Consider the following 27,591-nt stretch of genomic DNA (forward strand, 5'->3'; position numbering starts at 1 on the left):
CCCTGGGTCAGAGGACGGGCGGAGTCGCGCACAGTAACGCGAAAGGTGGATTGGGGTTCGGGTCTGGCGGACGTCTGGGGAGGCCGCAGGGCCAGCTCGTGCGCGCCCCGCCTTCCTGCGAGGCGCGGGCGGCGGCGCTGTCACTTCAGCACCAGGAAGTAGGTGGTCCAGCCGGCCAGCAGCAGCGCCCCGATGAGCACGGTGTAGCTAAGGAGCACGAAAGCGAGCAGCTCCCGCAGCAGCTGCAGCACATGGATGGTGGACGAGGCCGGCATCGCCCTGTGGGTTGCCCCGAACAGCCACTGAGACGCGGAGCGCGATTCCCAGATCCTCCACGCTGGGCAGGCTGGGCGGGCAGGGTGGACACAGCGGGAAGGACAGGTCCTGGCCCTCGAACACACTTTCCTAGGGCTAAAGAAGCCCAAAGCACTAGCTTCTCCAAAACAACCCTCAGGATGCTCTTTGCATTTACGCTGGAGAAATTCTACAGCAAAAGTTGCCCTCATCTTGATCTGGCCCTTCCCAGCCCTGGCTCTGCATTAGTTCTCCACCCGGCCCTCTCCTCCCGCCACCTCCTGCATTTTTAATGCGGCGGTGCACTAATGGACTAGCGGAGCACAGCTTGCTTTCCCGTCACTCAAGCTGCAGCCCCACCATGGGCCCTGTCTGGGAGGGGAGGGGATGGCACAGACTCTTGCTGCAGCTCCTCTGCCATTTCTTGGGCCCCAAAGCTTCTTAACTGCAGACTTTGAGGATTTCTGCTTTGTGGTCCCGCCTACTTGCCTTTTAACCACCAATTTGATCCTGGGCTCATCTACTTCCCACAGTACTCTGTGTTACCTGTCCCAATCCTGCTAACTTCACCTCAGACTCTAACAATCAAATCAGATCTTGACTTCCATTGCTGCCCTATCCAGCAGCTTCCCTCTGTGCCAGCCACTAGCTTCCCTCTCTCCCCATTTCACTCACTTGGCAAAGTCTCCACGACTCCGCTGCCACAGCGCTGCAGCTGCTCTCTGGGCCGAAGCTGAAGGCAGGCGTGTGCACAATCCAGCGATCTAGGCAGAGCTGAGAGGTCTTCAGGCAGCAGCCGCACTCAACAACTAGGTGTGGTCTAGCGACCAATTACAACATCGGCGTGGTCCCTGAGCTCTCAAGGAGCTGCGCACAGGCAATCCTAGGCCAGGCGGGGCACTGGCAACCCTGCCCGCCCTCTGCCTGTGTCACCTACATGGCCCATAGGGTTTGCAAAGCCCACAGCCATGGTTTGCAAAGCTTCTGACTTAAATGGGCTGAACAAGTGATGCACTAGGGGATATTTCAAGCCTTCTCTTGTCTTGCTTATCTAAACACTCTAGGTAGCTATTGTGCCAATAGTTCTAACAAACACTGAGAGCAGTCTCATCTACTTTGGGAACCAACAGAACCCTTGCATATTTACTTACAACCACCCAACTAGAGCAAAAGCTGTGGCCTTAAAAAAGAAGCAAGAGAACCACAGCCAACCACTCCAGAGTGCTTGATTCTAATTTACAAAGAGTTCAGCAGTTTACTGACTCATTACTCAGACACCTTCCCTGTGCAACCACTTCCAATCTCAACTCCTCCAGATGCAGGGCCAAAGGAGCCAGCTAGGAAAGCAAAGAACCCTTTCCCAGATGCAACAATGAAGGAAAAGAAAGCACAAACTTTATACTGCTTGATTATTTTGCCCATACTACATTATAAAGACTATTTTTGATCTTTGAAAAAGCAGGCAGTGTGGACGTCAACCCTTTTATAAACATCATCATTCAGGAGCAAATGGTTCCTTAATTTAATCAGGATATCTTATTATCAAATCATTGCCTCAGCCACAGCCTGGCTGAAAAGAGAAGCAGAACATTATCAGGCTGTTCAGGAAGCTGGTGAGTAGTAATTGCTCCCCCAGAGAATTGGTCATCTGAAGGGCTTGCATGTCCTGCCTAGTAACAGAAGGAAAGGATGACTGAGGTTTATATCCTCACCTCACACCGAAGTAACAGATGAAAAGGCCACGCTGTTCATAATAGGCCTAACTCAGTTCCCGTTTAGCTCTCACATATCTCAAATGGACGTCTGAAGGCAGTTATGTAGTCTAGACTTTGCAGCCTCTACCCCAATTGGGGGTTATTTTGAAGCTTTATTGCTTTTATTTACTTTATTGTAAATGAAGCTAAGAAATACTACATGGTATAAATTCACATGAATCTGTTTAGAAATAAGAATCTGAGAAATTTTACATCACTCCTTTTCCTTCAATGGTTGTCTGACAAAAAGGCATTCTTTATTTTCTATAGCCTGTCATCATTAAACCATATAACTAAATATATTTAACTCTGTAGAATATAATTTATAATCCAAAGAAGACAGTCTGTGATATCTGCATTCTCATGTTTTGCCATCTTTTAACCTAGCCCCTTCTTCCTATCTGCTTTAGAGACCTAGTTCATTTGGTATTTAAAAGTATTTTGCTGGGCATGGGGCATATATGAGCAATCCCAGCACTCAGGAGGCTGAGGAGAACTATGAATTCAAGGCCAGCCTGAGCTACATAGGGAAACCCTATCTCAAAACAAGAACAAAATGCATTTTTGCCTGAACTCAACTTTGCTGAATACAAACATTTCTTCTTAGTGACAAGCTTAGTTCTGTGGCCTCATGCATGTGAAGCACATATTCTACTATTGACCTACACCCCCAACTAGTCTTTAATGTACAATTGAGAATAAGACACAGACTAGGATGTCATGATTAGTAACAATCCATTCCCAGCCACAACAGAACTAGAATGGAATAGAGTTCACACTGAGATTATCCCAGTTCTCGCCAATTATTACATGTCCTGTTTTAACTTTTCCTCTCTGAGTCCAGAATTAAACCAGTTGAAATACTTGTTTCACTGTTGGCTAAAAGTCAAGTCTGTATAACAAGACACCAAATGCTGTCTACACAGACTTCTGTATTAAGGGGACTACAGGTGTAGAACTGTCTACTCAACTAGACAAAAGTCCAGACATGATGTAAACAATCCGCCCTCTCCAAGAATTATGCTCCTTTGAGACATATCCAGCTTCAAGTATTAAGTGAACTTACAGAAAGGTGTATAATATATAATTATCCACCACTTTCTATTTGCATACAAATGCAGCAATTGATGTTTTTAGTAAGTCTTCTGCTGAATACATTTTGGGAGCTGACCTAGCTATACTATGAGCAAGCAAGTATAGTCAAGAGTGAATGTAGACACATGAGACTACAAATGGGTATCTGTTCATAGGACTAAAACCTCAGCCAAGAAGACTTGACCAGACTTGAATTGAATCCCAGGAGCCAAAAACATTGAGACACAGATGGATTTCATTGTATAAAGCATCTGACAACTGCTGGGGCTTGAAGGTATAAACTAATATCCCTGGAGTATTTGAAAAAGGATTTTCTAAAACAAGAATGCTTTTGCATTTTGGAATGTTTTTCCATTTCAAAATACTGAATGTCGAGGCCGAATTAATTCCATGAGAAACAAATCTGTAAACATTACCTCTGCCATGCCTCATTTTTACACTAATATTTTTTTTAAAGACAGAATTTGAATTCTGAATTGCATCGTTTAGAATTCCACTACTGAAAAAGGTGAGGGGAAACATATGATTAATAATTAACACTAGAAACTTGGCCAGGAATGGCACCTGGTAAAGGTGGAGACCAGCTACTTTTTCTGGAGACTTCGGCAACAGCAGAAAAGCCATCAACTTGGTTTCCTGCTCTTAACTCCTCCAAATGATGGGATAAGCAGGAGGGAGGCAAGAACAGACTCCCAACTTCTCCATCAACATCCCTGCTCTTTCATAGCTAAGAGTGCCCTGAAGAAGTAGTGGCAGATGTAACTGCTGGACTCTAAGACTGTTAACAAAATCACTCAGGGATGGTGGAGGTTACCAGACTAGGGACTGAAACTGAGCTGGATTTTTTTTTTTTTTTTTTTTTTTGTGGTACTGGAGCTTGAACTCAGGGTCTTTACCTTGAGCCCACCCCACCAGCCCCTTTTGTGATAGGTTTTTTCAATATAGGGTCTCATGAACTATTTGCCAGGGCTGGCTTTGAACTGCGATCGTCCTGATCTCTGCCTCCTGAGTAGCTAGGATTACAGGTGTGAGCCACCGACATCTGGCTGAGCTGGATATTTTCAAACATGAGGTTGAGTACAACTGGTCACATACTGGTAGAGAAGCTCATGTTGCAGTTACTATGGAGATGAAGTTGCAAGGTGCTGAAGAAGACTTGCCAACTGCTCACAGTGGGACTACCAGGATGTTAGGCCCATGATGGACAGAGAAAAAAATGAAAAAATGGCATCTACCACTGGAATGCCTTTGAGTTAACATGTGCACTAAGAAAGTGTTTTAGAATGGTTAAATTCTCTGGCAGCTGTTCCCCAATTACTACATTCTTCAATGTGGAAAGCTCTTCAAAGACATGGAACCTACACAGATGTAGCTGAAAGGTCAGAAACTTTGGCCAAGAAGCTCCTCTAAACTTGTTAGGAAGAAAACAAGGTTTCCCTTACAGATCAAATAAGACAAAGGTCTGTAATGGATACTGTAGTATAATGTCCCTCCTCTGCAAGAAAAAGCCCTCAGCATGTAACCACTATCCTATGTGTGATGTGTCTTCCAGAAATACAGCACTGTGGATCAGAGCTGGAACTTTCTGCTTTTATTTTCATTTTTACCTCCTGTCTCTGCTTTCTTAAGAACTGTCCCCATGTATGCAGCTGTATAGATTATCCCCACATTCTTACTATATTTCCAGAGGCTGCTAATGAAGACCCTGAGCTTAAAAATTTCAAAACCAGTGTTTCTTCCATCTAAGTTGATTCTCCTTTCTTTCAAAAAATTAGGAACACAAAAGAGAAGCAGGAACAATATTCCTAAGAAGCAGACCCCAAATTAACTTCTGATTCCTGTATGTCTTCTGTGAGGTTTCCCTTTCTTTCAGCAACTTATTTAAAGAGAAGGTTTATTCTGCAGTGCACATGTTCAGTGTCCTTTGAACATCCTAGAAAGGCTTTTCCATTAGAGCCTCTATCCAGCTGGCTCCATTCATTAGTTTAGTGGTGGCAATTACATACTCTGTACCTCCATCTTCCAATTGTGAGAGAAACCGCAGGGCAGCTATTTCAGCAAAGGTTACACCTCCAAGGAAAAATACCAGAGTCACTCGGTTTTCTCCAGGTTGACCTAAAATGTAAACATTTCACAATTCAAAAGTATTTATTATTGGTGCTTCTCTTCCTGACTCTCAAAACATTTTTTCATTCCTAAGAATAGGTCAAATGTGTTTTGGGGCAGACAGTTCATCTGAAACTTGGGAACACTGATTTAGATCTCAGTGTCTTTTCTAACAATTAGGAGCCTCAATGCAGAGTCCTGAGGGACTAGCATGGCTCCAGTGAACATAATATATGTTACCATCTAACAAAAGAGGGCTATTTGACTCTGACTCCTAAGTACTTTACAAATGTCTTTTACAAAGCAATTATACAACACAAAAAACACACTAACAGCACATAATTGTCCACAGATTCTAGACTGAGACTTACGTTTCTTTTGGAGCCCTGTGGGCAGTGGCTGCCGCTCTTCAAAGTGGGGCCCTGGGAGTATGCGGAGAACCTCCTCAATACTCCGCCAGCCAGGTCGGGAAAGCAGCTGAGCAAGTCGCACACTGAGTGGTGCATAACCACTGTACACATAGGATATGTCTGTCGGATTCTGTTAAAGAGTAAAAGAAAAAAATGTGTAAACAGAGATTGGGAGCTGCCTGTGATCTTTTAAGTAACCCACAATTATTTTAAGACAGAAATACAAAATAACCCCCTGCTCCAATTCACCCCAGATGGGCTCTATTCTTAGCAGAGAGGGATTTATATTTTTGTTTTGTTTTTTTGAGACAGTCTCACTATGTAGCCCTGGCTGGCCCAAAATTTTCAATCCTCCTGCCTCAAACTCCCAATTGCTGAAAATACAGGTGTGTACCACCACGCTTAGTCAGGGCTTCACTTCTGACTCAAATATTAAAAAGCCATTCAAAGAAGGTCCAGGTATAGAAGATGAAAAATTGTCATTTGAGTAGGACTAGAGGTGTGGCTTGAGTGGTAGGGTGCCTGCCTAGCGAGTACCAAACCCTGAGTTGAAACCCCAGGACCACCAAAAAGAGAGAGGGAGAGAGAAAAATTGTCATTTCATTTGGCAAGAAATGCCTTAGTGGATACTGTGGTACTCTCTAGCTGAGTAATAACATATGCAACCTTGGAAACAGCAATTCTGCTTTTAGGCATCCGTCCTATAGAGGTGCTTGTAAACCATCAAAAAATAAACCAAAGAACAAACATATTAACTGCAACAAGGCTGTAACTGCAAAACGCTGCAAACAACCTGGATTTCTATCTTATGAATCTGTTAAATCACAAAATAAGACACATCTTTAAAGCCACTGTGCAGGGTCTGGGGGTGTACCTCAGTGGCAGAGCACATGCTAACCAAGGTATAGCACCGTTAACAGTCAAACAAAAACCCTCAATATGTAGAGAAAGAATGAGAAAGAATTCTAAGGGTTCCCCACTGCACTGCCTCTCACTAGTCTACCCCGCCCACATCTTTATCAATCACTCCTCAAAGCACCCAGTTTGACAGCATTGTGTCTCCTGCTGAGATTCTGAAGGATACAACACACGATACGCTGTATTTTCAAATACATTAGAAGATGGCTTCTAGGAGCATGGCAGATGTGTAGCCCAGGTAGCATGTGCTGTCATAGTGAGCTATGTAACCAGTGACTAGATGGAGTTAAGTGGAGGAGTGCATCCTACTTGCTCATTAACATCATCCATCCAGAGGCGTAACGTTTTCCGAATTGTGGGATAATTGTTTCTGCCCCCAGTCTGTGACTTTAGCAGGCCGGCCTTCTCTAGGTTGTTCAAGGTCAGGATGTACTCATAGCCATAGGTCTGCAAGAGAAGTCATTGGCCTCAATGTCAGATCAAGAGGAGGGCTGCTGCGATTTTCAAAACAGAGCACTTCTCAGAAATCAATTTGGTTTATACTCCAAGGAATGTTACCAAGGTCCAGCAATGACTGTTGATGAACACTGGGGATGGGACAGATGAACAAAACTTGTGCTAAAACTGCTTGTCCATTACTATTAATCCAGCTCTTTGTCCAACGTGGGATTTAAAATTTTTAAAGTCAGAATTTGTGGGCTCAAGCTAAGTAAGCATAAAATTACAATATATTTTATATAGGATATAATTAACTTTAAAAAAGGATGAAGCAGATTATGCATCCTGATATGATCATTTGTATATAGTCTTTTTTTTTTTTTGGCAGTACTGGGGTTTGAACTCAGGGTCTCACGCTTGCTAGCCAGGTGCTCTACCACTTGAGCCACTCCATCATCCCTGGATATAGTCTTTTTAAATTTATTTTATTATTCATATGTGCATACAAGGCTTGGATCATTTCTCCCCCCTGCCCCCACCCCCTCCTGGATATAATCTTAAGAACAAAAAATGATAACCATAGGATACTACACAGGGCTGGAGGTATAGCTCAAGCAGTAGAGTGCCTGCCTCGAAAGCTCAAAAATAAGCCAAAGTAAAATACTATGTAAATGGCATTTATTTTCTGTTTAAAACATAGTAATTGCCAACACTTACATAACACTTTCTATGAGCTGGGAACAGTTCTGGTCTAAGCACTTTATAATCATTAACTTTTGTCATTCTTACAACTCTGTAAGATAGGTATTACTCTTATCTCCATTTGACAGAGATGTTCAAATAACTTGCCCAAGGTCATATAACCACTGAAAGCAGAGCTGGGCTGGATCCAGCCAGCCTCACTCTGGAGTTTGTGTACATAAACGTTCTTTGCCTATGAGAGTCTACAGGGAGGCAAACCAAGTTTCTGACATGGGTCACATCTGTGGAGGAAAAGGGGAGAGCACACAAGGCAGTGGGATATTCATATTTTGCTTTATATACTTCTGCATTTTGGGATATTATGAGAACACATATTATTTGTATAACTTAAAAAAGACAAAAGCAAAAGAGTTATTGAAGGCTTAAGAATTTTTTTGAGACAGGATCTGGCTACATAGCCCAGGGCTGATGTGAGGATTAAATAAATGCATACTCATTTGTTGAAGCTGTTCCAATGAACCAGGCACACAGTAAGTGATTAGTGTTTCATATTACTATTATACAACTACAATAAAAATGATATCCAGAACAATTCCTGAGGTGTTAAAGAATCAAAAAGATAGCAGTAACAATATACCAAAATAGTGTCTCTCTCTGTGGACAAACGCACGGAATTATTTTCCTTTTTCCCAGGACTGGGAATTGAACCCAGGGCTGTGGGCATGCTAGGCAAGTGTTCCACCACTTGAGCCACACCTCCAGCCTTTTTGTTTTTAATCTGTTTCTGAGACAGGGTCTGAGCTACCTTTGCCTAGGCTATCCTTGAACTCTAGATCCTCCTGGGATTTACAGATATGTACCACCACACCTGCCATGAAGTATATTTAAAAGATGCTTCCCCACTTGGCAAATTAAAAATTTAAAAATACACTACCTGGAGAATTTCTCTTTTGTAATAATCCAAAACTTTTTGTTTGAGTCCACTATTGCACACAGATTGGAGGCAAACTAGCCTTAATACCTTGATCAATGGATGCTTTTGGGCAATGCAATCCTCGATGTAATTGTTGACCTAGAAGCAAAATGTATACATATAATGACTCTCAAGTTTGGGGACTTAAAGGAATTTGATGTCTATTATTATTTTCCTAAGCCAAGAAAAGAAATGTGTGGGAGAATGGCTCATTTTTTCTTACTTGCTAACTCCTGCTTAAGGTATCCCTCAGCCCCTGCCACACCACACACAGTCCCTAGCCACCACACAAACACACCATTTATCAGATCAAATTGTAGGAGCCCAAAGCAATGAGGACATCATTAGCCAATCTAAATGCTGGCCTTGACACACCTACCACTATGGGCAACCTTCTGAGAGGCTACCAAATGTTTGGGGTTTGTGTGACCTCATCTATCTTAAGAATAGCAGCAACTTATCTAACAAAGTAACAGACATATTTTAAAAAATTTTTAATAAAGTTGAATATTTCAGGAAATGTATCTTGAGATTTTGAGGGGTTTTTGGTGGTATTGGAGGTCAAACCCAGGGTCTCATGCATGCTAGGCAGGTACCTCTGAGCTACATCCCCATTCCAAAAAGCAAATATCATAATTTATCTATTATAGTCCTCAACCTTAGATCTCAGAGATGAGGCTTCATCTTTCTATGTACTTCAGAACATGTCTTACAGAGAGTAGTGTTAAATCTCTGTTAGTTGATAAAATCCCTATTTGTACATTTTCCATTTACTCCTAAAAATATTTAGGCATGGCATGGGAATCAAACTGAGTACTTATAATCTTATGTTTAGAACAGTTGTATTCTCTACATACCTTATCAGTGTCTATCCCAGACATAAACTCCTGTTCCACTGTTAATTTATCAAAGAAGTCTTCAGAAGCTAAAATGTAATTAGCAAATTTGCAACTTAGAAAATCAATAAATGTTAATTTACTTGAGTAGTGTGCTTTTACATACAAAGTATGGTTAAGAAACAAGACATACCTACTTTGCAAGTACAAAGCCCTAAGTTCAAACCTCAGTCCCACCAAGAAAAATAAAAAAATTAAAAAGGCATGCAAAAAAGAAAAGCAAGCATGAGTTGAAACTATTACCTCAAGAGACTCTTCTAAGAACCATGGAAAACTCTAGAATTATGAACTCCTAAATTCTATTTAGATATAGTCAGCTACTGACTATATCCTTTGGTATCATTAGAATTAAATACATGTCAGGATTTTGCAGAATAAATCTCAGTGTCAATGAAAGCTAGTTTCCCAAGAGCATTTCACTTTTATCAGATTCAACCTAACTTCAACTGATTTTCATTTCAGGTATGAAAGCAAAGGACTAATTTTCCAAGATTGTGTTTTATTTAAGATTCAAAGCATACTTCATAAAACAGGGCACAGAACCACCTCTTACTCAGCTTTTACAACCCTGTGTTTCAATGAACAAACTCATTTTCTAGTTTAATATAAATCTTTGGAGCTTTTGTGAAATACTTAACAAAGGATTTTCTCTGCCAATTCTGCAAAAAATCTTCAAGGTAAAGCAAAAACAAACAAAAAAGCCCACAGAACATTATATTAATCCTTCAAATAAAAAAAAAAGACACTAAAAAATTAATTGCCTCAAAATATTTAGTCATATGATTAATATGAGTTAATCAGAAATGGAACTTTTTTTTGTGGTACTGGGTATTGAACCCAGTCTCATGCTTGCTAGGCAAGCATCCTACCACTTGAACCACTCCACTAGCCCTTTACTTTGTTTTTGAGATAGATTCTCACTAACTTTTTGACCGGGCTGGCTTTGAACCACAATCCTCCTGTCCTCTCCTCCTGTGCAGCTGGAATACCAGGTGTACCCTACCATGCCCAGCTAAAAATGGTGCATTCTCTTTTTTCATTTGGTGGGACTGGGGTTTTGAACTCAGGGCTTCTCACTTGGAAAGCAGGTGCTCTACTGCTTGAGCCACACCTCTAGTTTAAATGGAGCATTCTTAACTGTTAACATTCATATGCTTACCTAATACTGAGAAGCATGTACGATACTGAAATAGAACTGAAAGGGCTGGTGTTGTTGCTCAGTGGTAGGAGTGTATGCTTTGCATGTATGAGGACCTGGGTTCAATCCCCAGTAAAAAATAAAGTAAAATGAAATTAAAATAAATAAAATGTAAAGTAAAATAAAATGAATAAATTAAATTAATAAAATAAAATAAGTTGGGTGTGGTGATGCACATCTGTAATCCCAGCTACTCAGGAGGTGGAGGCAGGAGGGTGGAGAGTCCAAGGTCAGCCTGGGCAAAGGTAGGGAGACCCTGTCTCAAAAATAAAGTTAAAACAAAAGGGCTGGAGCATAGCTCAAGTGTAGAGTGCTTGCCTGGCATACACAAGAATCTGGGTTGAATCCCTAGCACTGCAAAAAAAAGAAAAAAATATATATATATACACACACACACATACACAGAGTGCTAACTTTCCTGAGGAAGCATAAGGGTGCTAATTATCAGGATGCTGTATATTATATATTAGACTCAGCCCTAGGCTAAAAGAATCATGCTGAAGGATACTTACTAGTGACATCTTTGATTAACTCTGCAATCGAAGTGTGGTTTGCAAGAGAACCCCTTGCTGCCTGCATGTGGGGCAACTGTGAAACAAACTGCTTAATCTCCCCCACGGTCTTGGCGTTGTGCCTCTCCTGGAACAGAAAGACAGCAGCACCATCAGCCAGGGCAGATTATCTGAGAGGATGCCTCATTTAAATGAATGTGAAAGAAAGAACGGGATACATATAAGTCAGTCCAAAACCACTCCAACATTACACAGAATTACAGAAAAGATAATTATCTCACCGAAAGAGTTCACGGTGTCTACTTTCCACAGAGCACTTCTTTAGAGAGCAAATGTCTACAATTCTCTTCCTATGCACTGGCTCATAGATTGTATCAGTATTTTTGACATCTGAGGATTAGTGGGATACAAATTTCTGAATAAAAAACTAAAATTAAAAAGCTAGGCTATGTGCTGAGGGGATCATAAATAAAAAATTTCCTTTATAACAGATACCAATCCAACCTAGGTGCTGAAACTGTCTTGAGTATAGCCCATGAACAAAGTGAACCTAGTTTAGTGACAAGAACATTTTGGGGAGAAAAATTTAATTAATTTCAACCACAAAGTGTCTTCAGAAATAGGAAGAACAGTTCATGAATATAATTCCTAAAAAAAAAAACCTCTGGAACCACATACCAGTGGAAATTAGTTCTCAAAAACTCTCCCAATTTATGTTTCCAAAGTCTAAATACTGAGAGTTTATCATCTTACTGAATTCCCATGTTTCAAAAAGGCACTTACAAAAATAAACCAGACACGACAAGAGGAGGCAGGAAGGTGATAATGAAGCCATCAATTTAACAGCTCTGGGCTGCCAGGGATTTCGATCTCATTATCACCCTCCACACATGTGGGGTTCTCCTGGCACTGTCATGTTGGCTGAACCTGGAGTTTTCATCATGAATTACAAGATCTATTACAGATGATCTTTTATTTATAGTACAGCTGCTTCCTCTTAAGTGAGGTAGGAAAAAAGCTTAGAGGAAGAAGATAAAGAAAATGTTATAATGAAAGCTTATAAACTACAAACTCTTGGTCATTCTCATTCTCTCTCTAGACATGACCTGCTTTCAGTCTATTGAAAGTGTATTCCTTTCCTAATCAACTTTACTATCACTTTCACTACAAAAAAATTACAAACTCTTGTGGACCACATCCTCTAAAAAAGGAGAGAAACTTAACAGAGCCCATTCTGTCACAGGGTCTAAGAAAAAGTCTAAAAGGAAACCTACCTGGGCGATGGTAGCTCACACCTATTATTCTAGCTACTCAGGAGGCAGAGATCAGGAAGATCACGGTTCCAAGCCAGCCCCGGCAAATAGTTCATGAGACCCTATCTTGAAAAAAAATCCATCACAAAAAAGGGCTGATGGAGTGGCTCAAGGTGTAGGCCCTGAGTTCAAGCCCCAAAACTACAGGGAAAGAAAAAAGAAAAAAAAAAAAAAAAGAAAAGAAACCTTGGGTCCTGAATCTGCAGTTATTAAGGGTGACAAAGGCATGCTATACCAAAGCCCTGCTAAATGGCTTCATGTTTCCGGAACTCTTTTCTCCTCAGGGTGGAGGATGCCAACCACAGCCTGTCTCACCTCGAACGCTGCAGAGATGATCTTTGCCTTTTTGCTGAGCACTGAGCCCACTGCATTGAAGTTCTTGTCCCGGATCTCAGCATAAAGCTCCTCTGCAGAATTTAGCTGAAGCTTCTTTGCCTCAGTGGGGAGGTCCTTCCCACTATCGCCCTGCTTCTTAGGTGCAAATTTCTCTGGAGGTAATTTCACATAAGCTGAACAACAGAAGGAACAAGCACCGGTGTGCAATTACTGGAAGAACCAATAATCAATTGGGGGTAGGGGGGGATGGTTCAAGTGGTAGAGTGCTTGCCTAACAAGGTCGAGGTCCTGAGTTCAAACCCCTAGTACCACCAATAGACAAACTAATTAATTAATCTCTTAAAAAAAAAAAAGGGAACCAACAGCCAAGTACCCAGGCACAAAAGGTAATTTCTAACTCAATAGGGAACTGAAGACAGCTTTACAAGAAAATGGCATAGAGCTGTGGGGTTTTTATTTTCCCATGGTCCAAGTGCAGGAATAGTTACCCTTTAATATTGATACCATGCTTCTCATTTTCTTTGGGAGCACCTATTTAAAACACTGCAGGACTTGGGTATGGTTCAAGTGGTAGAGCATTTGCCTAGCAAGCACGAGGCCCTGAGTTCAATCCCCAGTACTGCCCCAAAAAATTAAAAATAAAAAATAAATCCCAGCAACATCCAATTCCTAAACTCAGCCAGGGATTATGTCACTTTCCCACTTAAAAAAAAAAAATCTATTAAGGATCTCCCCATTGTTCTCTTTTGGTTTCCAAACTGTAGGTCAGGACTTGGGGCGTGGCTCAAGTGGTAGAATGCTTGCTTAGCATTCTTAAGGCCCCAGCACCACCAAAGACAACCAGAACAAGTCAGTCAGTCATGTTCCATTAACAGATCATGAAATCAAGCTCATGAGTTGCTAAGAGCATTAAAAAACATAAGATCAACAAGAAAAACAGAAAATCCCGGAGTGCATCACATGAAGTAAAGGAAGGGTAGCTTTCTGGTTTTTTTAAAAATACAACTTCTGTTTCTGTCCTATACACACATACATACATGCCTGTGTCTGTGCTGGATTGTGACATAAAATATATTTGTAAGTATGGGTTGTAGTCCAAAATAGTTCTAGAACAAGGATCAGAAACCATGTCCAATGGCCAAATTCTACCAACTTCCTGTTTTCGTAAATAAAGTTTTATTGTACTGTGGATGTCTGCTTTCACCTTACAATGGCAGAGGTGAGGAGATTCCAAATATTATGCAAGCTGAAAAAAACAAACTATTTCTTATCTGGGCCCTCACAGAAAAAGTGGTCCACTCTAATCTAGACTAATACCCAAATTCCTTCGCATGTTTCCACTTCCTCTAAAACAGAGCCATAGGTTACTTCTGCTGTCTCTGCTCCTGCCAAAGCAATTTAGTCAGTGCTTCCCTGGGATGACCCAAATATCTTCAAGTAGAACTGATGGCACGGCAAAGCCAGGCATGGTGGTATACTCCTGTAATCCTAGCACTTGGGAGGCTGAGGCAGGAGGATCAAAAATTTGAGGTCATAACAAGACCCTGTCTCCAAAAAAAAAAAATACTGATGGCACATAAACTGAGGTTATGAAAGGTAACAGCAACATTTAGAAATACCTTAAGTTACGTAATGCTAATGTTAATACCTTTTGACCTTTAGAAATCCTGCATCAAGGAATCCAGGGAAAGAGAATAATCTGATCGTGATAAAATCTTATATGGACAGACGCTTTAATCATGAAAAACAAATGGCTATCATTGGGGAATGACTGCAAACCAAGACATAATCTCAATAAACTACTGAATTCTGGATATGTGTGGGAAATGCTCATTATTACACCAAATCAAAAGTTAGGTTCAAAACAATTTGTATAACCCGATTCTTTTTTTGTGAACTAAAATAAACTGCAAAGAAAAAAAAGACAAGAAAATACTAAAGCTGGAGACTGATGGCTCATGCCTGTAATCCTAGCTACTTGGGAGGCTGAGATTGGGAGGATCAAGGTTCAAGGTCAGCCTGGGCAAAATAACCAGAGCAAAATGGTGGATGTGGGGTTCAAGCAGTAAAGCATCTGCTTTGCAAGCATGAAGACTTGAGTTCAAACCCCAGTCCCACCCCCCAAAAATAAAAAGAAAATATAAAAACGTTAACACTAAATGTCCCAAAGTTTGGGCTGCAAGGGGAATGGACAAGGACTGGAAGGATAATGAGGAGCTATGTTTTCTTTCTTCTACTTTTCCAGTTTCTCCTTAATTAATGTTTGATTTATTAAAAAACACTACATAGAGGCTGTGGGTTTACATGCATCTCTCTTCTTGCCTACCTCTCACCTCTCTTACACAGCCATCCCCTGAGACCTACTCATAGGCCACCTCTCCTCAGACCCTTCCCCGTCTCAAACTCTAGGCTCTCTGTAATGACCTCGAGTTTGTTTGATTACCAGTCATTACCTAACAGAGGGCTCTCATGAGATGAATCCATTTGCCAATGAAATAGAATTTAGAAATATATTTAGGATGCCATTTTGGAGTCCTCACGTCTGTAATCAGAAGGCAGAGGATTGAGGTTTGAAGCCAGCCCAAGCAAATAGTTTGAGAACCGTATCTTGAAAAAACCCATCACAAAAATGGGCTGTCAGAGTGACTCAAGCATAAAAGCACCTGCCTAGCAAGAGTGAGGCCCTGAGTTCAAATCCCAGTGCCACTTTGGGGAGCGAATTAAAACTTTTCCCAATCTTACCATTAAAGATCCTGACAACAATTTGAGTGTTTTGTGGAAATGCCTCTTCAAGTCTCTTTTCATTTTTATTCCCTCAGCTGTCCACTCATACACAACATTCTCTCATTCATTCTTGTGGCAAAATACACAGTACACAACATTTACCACCTTAGTCATTTTATGGGGAATAATTCAGGAGCATTTAGCACATACACACTTTTACAACTGTAGCCAGTATCTTTAATTATCTGTAGTCTACAAGCAGTCACTCCCGTTTCTTGACCCCCCAGTCCCTGGCAAACACTTGTCTGCTTTCTGTCTCTATCACTTGAGCCACTCCACCAGCTCTGCTGCTTTCTGTCTCTATGGAATTCACACCACTTTTCTTAACTATTCCACCACTCCCCTTCAGGTCATTTCTTGGCTCCAGGATGGCAACAGAAGCCAGGGACTGATGAAAATGAGGGAGTGAGACACACATGTTGGGGGTGGGAGAGTCTGTGGTGAGGTGGACATCAGGGACGCTGTCTAAAGGTGTTACCTTCATGGGGAAGCAGCTGCCATGTGGGAATGACATCTTGGCATCTGCCAGAGCTTAGATATTTTTAAAGACAGCATAAATCAAGATTATTAGTTCTCAAATTTTAAAAGCTGACAGACACAAATATTACATGAGCCAAACAAAACATTCTTATGACCAAACCCACCAAGGCCAAATTCCAACCTCGGGGGAGGCCAAGATCTTTTCTCTCTGAGGATTTCCCCCATCTGTGCTATTTGCGTTTGCAAGCTGGTGTCTCACCCAGCCCTGCACTTATTACACTACCTGCCTCTGCCCAGCACTTCCATCTTAACTCTACCTTTCCTTCCAAACTCAGTGCATAGCACCTCTTTCACAAGTCCTCCTGATCTACTGCCAGCCACAGGGCCTGCAGTGCCACTCATGTTAACCCATAGCCTCTATATACGGAGACAGGCCCAGGCTGGACACTGAACATCTGGCCAACCCTTGTGTCACTGACAATAGCAGTTTGCTCGGCTATCAGTTAATCTTAGTGCCTGAAAGTCAAAAGTCAGTATTTTTATTTTTTCAAACGTTCTCTGATTTATATGCAAAAGAAACCTTTCTAAAATAACCTTTGGAGGCAAGGTTTGATTATTCCTTCTCAAGTTATTTTTCTTTATTCTGGTGTTCCTATTTGGTCATTTTACATACTTCATATATATGTATATACCATATTGGATCATATATTAAAATATAAATGATATGTACATGTTATATAAACTATATATTATATACATACACATATATAAAATCTATAATTGGAGTCAGTTTGGCTATATACTTTTTCATCTTCCATATTTATTAGTTGAATGGTTCCATAATATTTTCTAATGTTCTCAAACATTTGGATTGTTTAGAAAATTCTGGAAAACAAATAGTAATAAAACCTTTTTATACCAATCAGCCTGATCGCCTGTTTTGAAATGACTCCTCCAGGGACACCCTCAGGGCTTAGACTGTCCTGGGCCAAGAGTTAAAGTTTACATGTTCCCAAATTGTTTCCCAAAAGGTTTGCTTTATCCTACACTTTGAAATCATCTTAAAAACTGAATCTGTGCCAGGCATCAGTGGCTCATGCCTGTAATCCTAGCTACTCAGGAGGGCACAGATCAGGAGGATCAAGGTTCAAAGCCAGCCAGGGAAAATAGTTCCTTGAGACCCCATCTCAAAAAAAATCCACCACCAAAAAGGGCTGGTGGAGTGGCTCAAGGTATAGGCACTGAATTTTAAACCCTAGTACCAGAAAAAAAAAATTGAATCTTTAAGTTCAAATTATGCTTGAGAATATAATATAAAAATGATAGCTTCCACATAATTTTTTTTATATTACCTACAGGTGAAAATAGATGTCACTTTACTTACTGTTCTGAATGCCATAAATTTCATCAATGAGTCCTTCGTAGGTAAGCTGGGTAGCAAGAGGCGTTAGTAAGTCCACATTTCGATCAAGTAGTAAGAGGTTATCAAAAACAGGAAATATAGAATTCTGGCTTCCTGTAAACTCTCTCTTCATCCTGATCATCATATTGGCCACTTGCTGGAAACAAAATACTGGATCAGGTGAGGCCCTCCTGGGAACTAAAATTCCACTAAACACAAAAAGCCAAATAAATATAAAAAGGAGAAAAACTTCAAGGATGAAATTTATAAGAAGTAAGAATCTTCCAGGAAAACATTTTCTAGGGCTGGCAAAGTGGCTCAAGTGGCAGAGTGTCTGCTTAGCAAGTTCAAACCTCAGCACAGCTTAAAAAAAAAAAATTTGCTGTTGACCATCCATTCCAACACTGAGAGCCGATGGTAGCTACTATTTCCCAGCGAGGCATAGTATCAGTTGCAGCATGTACTTGTTATTTAAGGTGAGGTAGTTATGTTCCACAAAGGCACTGCAAACACTGAAGTAGCGAATACTGAATCATTGCTCCTGGGGGAAATGCAGTTAGGAATCTGTACTTCTGGATATGGGTATATCCAGAAACAGAAGCTTTTGTCAACTCATCAACATAACCTTGTTTCACATGTGTTTCTGTTTAGACATTGATTTAATATATATTGTTGAGTTATTCACGCTGACGTCGTGGCCAACAGATCTGTAACTGGCCTGAAGGAAGCTTATCTAATACATTATTTTCTCTGTAAGCCACATCACAGCCTTCCTGCGCTCAGCAGCACTAGACATACTTCAGCACTATGCTTGGCTCCCTTCAAACAGAAAAGTCACCAAGAAAAAAGAAAAAAAGTGTGGAAAATTCAACACTAGAAAGACTGAAAGAGACGCTTGTTTGCAGTCCCAGACCTGAAACAAGAAGGCAAAGTGTCACCTTTTCAATCTTAGCCGGGAGTATGCCCAATGGGAAGCAAATTTCTCACTACTCTGGTGTATCCACAAAGCACAATAAACACTAATTACAGTGAGGAAGCAAACTCCCAAACACAGAACTTGTAAATAACAAGGCTTGGCTATATTTGTTTGTGAAGAATTTCTCCTTTCTCCTCAATTTTTGGTACCAGGATCTCCTCCTGCCTCGTTCACCACCAGAAAACAGTTGGTTCTCACCCGAGCACATTCTCCTTTTCCAAAGATCTGGGGGATTGTTCCATACAGAGCTTGCAGGGTCATCAGCCCCTTGGCTGCGTGATACAGGCTTGTCTGGTCACCTTCCAGGTAGCACTCCTGCAGGGGAGAAAAGCTGGTTACTGTAGCCATGGTCACCTCCCAGGGACCTGTCAGTGCCTGGCTCTGGCCCTGGGATTCAGCAATGGAAAATAAAACCACTCCCATCTATTTCACATTTCACTGGGGTGCTGGGGACCGCAGCCCATACTACAAAGCTACTTTGTGGCAGCCTAAACCCTGAGGCCAGCAGTCCTCAGCAGGACATAGCTGTGGAAGCCATGATCCCAAGCACATCTGAGACTCCTGAAACAGAAACATGTGTGTGTAGCTTTTCTTAATTGATCATTTCACCAATAAAAGACTGATGAAAGCTAGGAGTGATGACCCACACCTGAAATCCCAGTTAACTTGGGAGGCAGAGGCAGGAGAGAGTGAGTTTAAGGCCAGCCCAGGCAAAGTTACCAAGACCCAGTCTCAAAAACAGCTACAGGGCCAGGTGCCAGTGGCTCACACCTGTAAACCTAACTACTCAGGAGGATTGCAGTTGGAAGCCAGCCCGGGGAAATAGTTCTGTGAGACCCTATCTTGAAAAAGCCCTCTGCAAAAAAAGGGCCAGAGGAGTGGTGTGGGCCCTAAGTTCAAGCCCCAGTACCACAAAAAAAAAAAAAAAAAAAAGAAAGAAAGAAAGAAAAAGAAAAAACCACCTACAGGGCTGAGGGCATGGCTCATCAAGCAGCAGATGCTTGCCTAGCAAGTGTGAAGCCTCAGTTCAATTGCCATGGTGGGGTAGGGTAGGGAATGACTGATGAGTAAAGGCTTGCACTGGGTGCTCATGCACTGGTAAGTATAAACTTGGTTAGCCATTTCAAGAAGGCATGTTCTCTGGGCATTTTGCAAAGTCCCACAAGACAACTTCAGAATCCTTCTTTTTTTTTTTTGGCGATACTGGGGGTTGAATCCAGGACCTCTCCAATGCTAGGCAAGTGCCTCTAGTTTGTTTTTCATATAGTGCCTGGTGCTTTTGCCTGGACTTCCATCCTCCTATCTTGGCCATGATCTTTTCCTCCACCTCCTAAATATCTGATTATAGACATATGCCATGTCTGGCTACATAAGTTCATCTTTTAAAGATTTCAGCAGGGTGCTGGTGGCTGATGCCTGTAATCTTGGCTACTCAGGAGGCAGCGATTAGGGGAATCTCGGTTTGAAGCAAACAGTTCAAGAGACCATAACCTCAAAAAATACCCAGCCCAAAACAGGGCTGGCAGAGTGCCTCAAGTGGTAGAGCACCTACCTAGCAAATGGAAATGTGGATAAATGTGACTATATTGAAGTTCATATAAGCCAGGCGCCAGTGGCTCACACCTGTAATCCCAGCTACTCAGGAGGCAGAGATCAGGAGGATCGCAGTTCGAAGCCAGCCCGGGCAAATAGTTTTTGAGACCCTATCTTGAAAAACCCTACCACAAAAAACTTGAGCTGGTGAAGTGGCTCAAGGAAGGTCCTGAGTTCAAGACCCAGTATTGCAAAAAAAACAAAAAAACTCATACAAACTTGTGGACGGACTTACAGACAGGTGCAAAAACTAAATCCTCTTTTGCAACCCAGAACTCAGTGTACAATATGAGTTTTGATACATATAAGAACGAATATGTTAGGAAAAAAAAAAAAAAAACCACAGAGGATGCGAGTATGGCTTAAGTGGTAGGTAGGCCTGTACTTACCTAGCAAGTGTGAGGCCCTGACTTCAAATCCCAAAAAAAAACAAAAACAAAAAACAAAACAAAAAAAACCCCACGAAGCCCCACCAACCTTCAGTAAAAACCATCATAAGCAAAGTCAATAGATAAATGGAAGAGGAGAGCCTGGGGAGCTAGGGCCACAGATACAGGGACTCATGTCCACGGAAATTCACACAGCATTGACTCTAACAGGTGCAAGGAGAAACACAGCAATACCCTTCAAAGAGGACTGACTCAATGATTATCCAGGACTGGCTTGGATGAATTATCCATCCAAACCACAGAACATGACGTAGCTTCCAATGAAAATATAGAAACGTGCTCATAAAGGGCAGAAAATGACTCCAAGGGCTGCAGCAGTAGCTCAAGTAGTAGAATGCCTGCCTAGCAATTGTGAGGCCCTGAGTTCGATTTCCAGTACTGCCCCCTGCCCCCCAAAAAAAGAGACTACAAAATGAACTAAGAGCAAGATATGCCACCATTCACTGAAAGGTGGGGAAAACATCATATATGCTATGAGCTAGAGCTGTATAAACCTTCTCAGAAAAAAATGAAGGACTATTTTAAAAGTCACTAAAACAAAAAGAAAAAGAGGTGAGAACAGGGACTGCTCCTAGAAGGAGGTGGCAGTCTAAGGCCTGAGGTTGAGAGTAGCTTACTTTTCACTCTGTGTCCTCTGACTCAAAGACATTTATCATGTGCATGGATTGTGTTTATTAAATATTCTCAAATTTTAAAGAATAATAACACTTATTTTTGGCAGCACTGGGGTTTGAACTCAGGGCCTCATGCTTACTAGTGAGGCACTCCACCTTTTTGCGATTGTTTTTTTTTGAAATGCGGTCTCTCCAACTATTTGCCCGGGCTGGCTTCCAACTGTGATCCTCCTGATCTCTGCCTCCTGAGTAGCTAGGATTACAGTCATGAGCCACCAGTGCCTTGGTCAAAGTAACATTCTTATGAAAGAAGGTGTCTACTGAAATAAAGATGGCAAAAGTGAATATATCAACATACTGGCAAAAAACCTTTCCAGAGCCAGACAGAAAGGTACGTACATTTACTCGTAAACAAATGCTGAAAAAAATTAGCAGGGAAAAATATTGCTGGAACTACTGGCAAAAAGGATATAAATGAGCACCACATTCACAGCACACAAATATACAAAATGAAGCCAGATTAAAAACCTAAATATGAAAAGGAAAACTTTGCAACTTTTAAAAGAAAATGGAAGATTTTCTATGTCTTCAGAGTTGAGAAGGATTTATTAAGACCCCAAAAACAGGACTAGAAGCCAGGCATGTAATCCCAGCACTTAGGAGGCTGCCTAGGAGAAGAAAGATGGCCAAGTTCAAGGGCAGCCTGATTCCATGTACCTGATACATCGTAAAACTCTGCTTCAAGAAACAAACAAACAGAAAAACAGGGCTGGGGATGTAGTTCAGGGTTACAGTGCCTGCCTTGCATGCTCAAGGCCTTGGGTTCAGTCTCCAATGCTTATGGAGGAAAAAAGATTCGAAAAGTGCAAACTGAAAGAAAAGAGTGACATATTTAACTTTAGCTTGAAGGACTCACACTTCCTATTTCAAAGTTTACAAACAGGGGCTGAGGGTGAGACTCAAACAGTAGAGCAATTATTCAGTAAGTGTGAAGCTGAGTTCAAATCCAGTACCACAAAAAAACAAAAACAAAAAGTTTACAACAAAGCTACAGTAATCAAGACAGTATAGTACTGGCATAAAGTCAGACATCCAGATCAGTGGGACAGAATTGAGGGACCAGAAATAAATGCTTACATTATGGACAAATGATTTTCAGCAAGGATACCAAGATAAATTCAGGAGGAAAACAGTCTTTTCAACAAATGGTGCTGGAACAAATATCCACAATCAAAAAAGAAGTTGGACCCCTATCTCTAATGTAAGAGTTAAACTTTACAAAACTCTTAGAAGGAAACAGGAGTGACTCTTTGTGACCTTAGGTTAGGCAATTGTTTCTTAAATGTGACACCAAAAGCACAAGTAGCAAGAGAAAAAAATAGATCAGTTGGATTTCATCCAAATTAAAAACTTTTTGCATCAGAGGACTCCACTTTCACCAAGAAAGTAAACAGAACCCACAGAATGGAGGAAAATATTTGGAAATCCTCTATGTGATAAGAGACCTGCATCTGGAATGCATTTAAGAATTCTTACAACCTTGTAATAAAAATAAGATAAATGAAAGCCACCATGAAATACCACTTCACACCCAGCTGGAAAAGACAGTAACAAGTGACACCAGCACAATTACAGCTGGTGGGTGTACAAAATGGGACAGCTACTGTGCAAAAAGGTTTGGCAGCTCCCCAAAATGTTAAACATAGTTACCATAACACCCAGAAATTCTACTCCCATGAACACGTAAGAGAAATGAAACTACACTCAAAATCTTGTATGAATACTCACAGTACGACAGCCCCAAAGTGAAAACAGCCCATCAGTTACCCATCAACTGATGAAAGATAACCCAAATGAGGGACATATGACTTGGCAATAAAAAGAAATGAAGTACTGACATATGTCACAACATGAATGCACTGTGAAAATATTATGCTAAGAGGAAGAAGCCAGACACAAAAGACAAGTATCTATTACATGCTTTCATTGACAAGAACTCTCCAAAACAGGCAAATCCATACAGACAAAACAGATTAGGGAAGACCAGTGGGTACAAAAAGGAACAACAGACAGGACTGCTAATGGGTGTGGATTTCTTTAGAAGATGATTAAATTGTTCCAAAATTAGATGGTAGTGAGTTTCATAACTGTGTGAATACACTAACAACTTAATTGCAGATACTACTTTAATTTTTTTGAGACAGGGTCTCCTTGCATAGCTCAGAGTGGCGTCAAACTCGTGCCTCCTAAGTGCTGGGACTACAGGTGTGTAATATCACACCTGGCCTGTGATACTGTTTAATTTGTATTCCATTATCTCTGTGAAGCTGAAGCTCATTTCATGTTTATAGACATTCAGGATGTTCTCTAGGCCAGCCTTGAGCTACATAGCAAGACTGTCTCAAAAACAAACAAAACAACACAACAAAAAAAAACCCAATATATAACACTTTCACACTCATAAATTTGGCAAAATCTAAAGTCTGATGTCACAGAAATGCCAAACTTACTTTGAATGCACCCTCCGATTCCATGGATAAGAGATCCCCATCAAATGGAATGAGATCTAAACTATACTCCTCCCTGTGGATAAAGGATCCCAAAACACCCAGGTCCTTTAGTCGCTGTTCACATAGCAAGCTGCGGCGAGGTACAAATAAAATGTGAAAATCCCGGGCTGGGCCACGTCTGTCTTCACTGTAAAGGAAGTAACAATTATTAGTTTATGAGCTCCTTAGGGTCAGAGGCTTATTATTAATATTACTTATTTTTAACTACTGCCTGGCACACTGTAGGCACTAAATAAATGCTGGTTAGATTCACCTAGGAAGAATGACTCTCAGACTTAAAAGTTAACAGTTCTGTGCCCTTTATTCCCATCCACCCAAAAAATGAAAGCAGCTCTGATTTCTACATGGTCCTTGACTCAATGTTATATACTGAGGTACTTGTGGTGTATCTTCTTGCATCCTCTTAAAACACTTACAAAGCATTAAAGCTCTCAACTTTATCAAAACAGGACATCTATGTCCTATTGAAAACAAATGTTCTTTAACCAAACCAATTCAACAGTCTTATATTAAAATGAGAGCTCACTCTTGACTCCTACTCTCTCCTTGATAGTGGACTTCCAAAAATAGCCCATATGCTTTTAAGATTTTAGGAGTTGCATCAATCAATTGTACCACAGAATGCAGACTGTGCAGAGAGAACTTCCTCTACAGATTGTATGCTATATTAAATTTTAATCAGCTCTTACTTATTCACTTATGAAATTCAAGTGTGCTGCACTTTGTATACTGAAAAATAACCCATTAGAGGTTTATTTCTTTTTAAAAGTGTCCCTGTTTTAAATTTTTAGCTATCCTGAGAGAATGAGGTTATATGATAAGATTTCTCTCACACTGTTTATAACACCTTCACAAGTTTCCATCCCCTCTCCAGTGTTCTTCCATGCCTGTCCCAGTTTTCCAAAAGACTACCTGTCAATGCACTGGCAAGAGTGGGGGTTTGCAATGAGAAAACATTCAGTATGTTAAAAATCATTAGAAGGGACTGCAGGTGTGGCTCAAGCACTAGAGCACTGCTTTGTGAGCATGAAGCCCTGAGTTCAAACCCGAGACCCCCCTGCCAAAAAAAATATACATAAATGCCAACCTCTTCTAACCAAATATAAGCTCTGAGATACCTGAGCACATTTTCAGCAATTATATCCATTAATTCTAGCCTGGGTCTGACAAAAAAAATAATATTCTTGACATCAGCTGCTGGCAAACGACTTCCTTTAAGCGTGAACATTTTTTCTACTTCATGTTCCTAGGAAAACACATACAGAACAAGTTAACAAAAATCCTGACACTTATCATTCCAGACTCAGAAATCATACCTTATTGTCAAAATCAGACTCCCTCCCACAAAGCCAAGTGCACAAATGACAGTTTCAGGACACAGTCACTGATACTGCATTGGAATTTAACTGACTGACAAAATGAACTATTAAAGACTACCAGGTAATGGTCACATAATATAATGCTAAGATCAGCACACAAGCATGCAAAGTGTTAATCACATATTAGAGTCAACATCTGTAAAGATCATTTTGCAAATGGGTCTGAATTTAAAAATCTATCATCACTACTAGAGTGCAGCACTATTAATCCCTGAACAAAACCCAAACAGCTCATTACCTTCAGCAGTGAATATTGTGCAATCAGGCCAAATGGTCCCGTTAAATACTCATCCCAAACTATTGCCTGTAAGAGGGGAGGGACATTCTCTTATTACAGATCATCTCAGGAAATTCAGCAATATCAACAGAAAACAGCAGTCATAGACTGTAGTAACATTTTCTTCAAGCATGGAGTTAAAAATTTGTTTTAAATTGACTCTGACCACATTCATCACATGAGGGTCTGAAGGAACATAGGATGAGGGGCAAGTGATTCTACTGGGTTCCCTGAGAAGTCAGAACTAATCACTGTCAACAGGAGGTGACATCTGTGTCATGGTATTATAAAACCATGTGAAAACTGTCAATCATACAAAATTTCAACTTTTATTGTAATACAAATCATATTTTGACACAAGTCAGTGCTCTAGGCCCCTATGAGTATTTATTTATTTTTTTTGGTTTTTGAGAAGAGGGTCTCACTGTGTCACTGTGTAGCCCAGAGCGGCCTCAAACTCGAGATGATCCCTGCCTCAGCCTCCCAAATGCTGGGATTACAGATATGTACCACCACCCATGGTCCCTGTGAGAATTTCTACTGATAAAAGCTCCAGTTTCTTTTCCTTTAGTTGAATTTATTTAAATAATTATTGACTTTAGTTGCAAGAAATAATAGAGATCCCTGAGCACTTCATTCAGTTTTCCCCAGTGGTAACATTTTATAAAATTATAACATTACATTCATGATTTTGGCACTGATACCATCCATGATCTCAAATTCCAGTATCACTTGAATTTAATCTGGGCCCCTATGATTTAGCCTGCTTTCTTCTCTCAATGGCTGCAAGCAATCACTCTACCCCTTGTGGTTCTATTCTAAGATTGATTCCTGAGGCTTCTTCCTTCTACTTTTCTCTTCAGAGTAGTACTGCCAGTTCCTTAGGAAGAACTGATAAATCCTCAGGACAGAGAGGAAACAACACTTAATCCTACGGTCGCGAGTGGTGGTGCATGGCTGTAATTTCAGTACTGGGGCATCGTTGGCAGGAGGATGGACGGTAGGAGGCCAACCTGGGCTACATACATATGGAGGCCCTGTCTCCAAACCACACCGAAAAAAAAAAAAGGCACACTACAAAGTCCCTGATGTACAGTGTCTTCCTCCCTTGCGAGCTGAGTGCTCCAACAAGAAAAACAGCCCTATTTTAGGAAGGCCAAGTTGAAATTTCAAGTAACGACATCTTTCATAACCTGTGTGAGCAGAAAGCGGCAAGGGGTCGGTGCTTCGGGTACAATGCGTACTGACACGTTCGGGCGCTGTCACAGCGGACGCAGAGACACCGGCAGCCTCGGGCCGGGCTGCCTGTCCTGGCCCAGAGGGCACCGGCCTTACGGGCTCCCCAGGAGCTAGGCTATGGCACGGTGCCTTATTCCGTTGTCACCAAACAGTCGCGAGGCCGCGCCGACTTCGGGGCGTGGGTGTCGGCCCTCCTGCCTGGTGGTCGCCGCCTGCACACCCATGAAGCCCCTGGGAGCCCCGTGCACGGGCGGGGACCGGAGGAGGCCAGGCCGGAGCAGGAAAGGCGAGGGAGGTGCGGCTGCCTCCCGTCCCTCACCTTGCTTCCCGCGCACTTGTCCAGGAACTCGCGCAGCTCGCGACGCACCGCCTCGCGCAGCACGTTCAGGTTCACTCGGCCGTAGGACAGGTGCGCCGCCATCTTGACCCACCACCCCTTCCCCTTAGCTCCAACCGCGCCCACTTTTCGCTACGCTGGGGCCGCTGTCACGTGACCGAGCACCCACGTGATCCCGCCCGCTGACGCACACCGATACGGAAGTTGGAATTACTTGGTAGGCTCCCCGCGGTCCTAGCGTCCGCCTCTTCTGTCTAGACGTCTCGGGGCTCCGAAAAGGGATTTTAAGGATGGAGACTGAATCTTTTTCGCCGACCTGTAATGCTAGCACTTAGGAGGCTGAAGCAGGAGAGTAGTGAGTTCGAGGCCACATTGCGAGATCCCGTCTGAAAAAAACAAAACTTGCTTATTTCTTTCTTAGTAAGAATACTTGCTGTACAATGGTAATTTGAGGCTAAACCTATATGCAAATCTTTTTAAATTAAAAACATCAGAAGGCCCTTTGCTTTGCACTAATGAAGGCTCCTTTGGTTTGTCAGCTAAAAT

General features: G+C 41.6%; 2 protein-coding genes and 1 pseudogene across 2 annotated transcripts; 1 reads left to right on the top strand and 2 right to left on the bottom strand.

Annotated features, from left to right (window-relative positions):
- Positions 1-108: 108 nt before the first annotated feature.
- On the bottom strand, positions 109-2,135 carry LOC141418876 (uncharacterized). Its single transcript, XM_074061099.1, has one exon. It carries the CDS (start codon positions 504-506, stop codon positions 141-143), a length of 366 nt encoding a protein of 121 aa, XP_073917200.1. The 5' UTR covers positions 507-2,135; the 3' UTR covers positions 109-140.
- A 2,577-nt stretch (positions 2,136-4,712) lies between these two features.
- Vps33a (VPS33A core subunit of CORVET and HOPS complexes) lies at positions 4,713-27,198 on the bottom strand. Its single transcript, XM_074061098.1, has 13 exons — positions 27,028-27,198; positions 25,431-25,496; positions 24,932-25,059; positions 23,754-23,940; positions 18,786-18,902; positions 17,594-17,768; positions 12,925-13,118; positions 11,297-11,423; positions 9,548-9,615; positions 8,652-8,789; positions 6,887-7,024; positions 5,621-5,789; positions 4,713-5,258 (listed from the first exon to the last, which is right to left on the bottom strand). Exons 1-13 carry the CDS (start codon positions 27,127-27,129, stop codon positions 5,077-5,079), a joined length of 1,791 nt encoding a protein of 596 aa, XP_073917199.1. The 5' UTR covers positions 27,130-27,198; the 3' UTR covers positions 4,713-5,076.
- On the top strand, positions 20,395-20,499 carry LOC141419118 (small nucleolar RNA SNORA40; annotated as a pseudogene).
- Positions 27,199-27,591: the final 393 nt, after the last annotated feature.

Source organism: Castor canadensis, chromosome 18, assembly GCF_047511655.1.
Source record: "Castor canadensis chromosome 18, mCasCan1.hap1v2, whole genome shotgun sequence".
Lineage (NCBI taxonomy): Eukaryota > Metazoa > Chordata > Mammalia > Rodentia > Castoridae > Castor > Castor canadensis.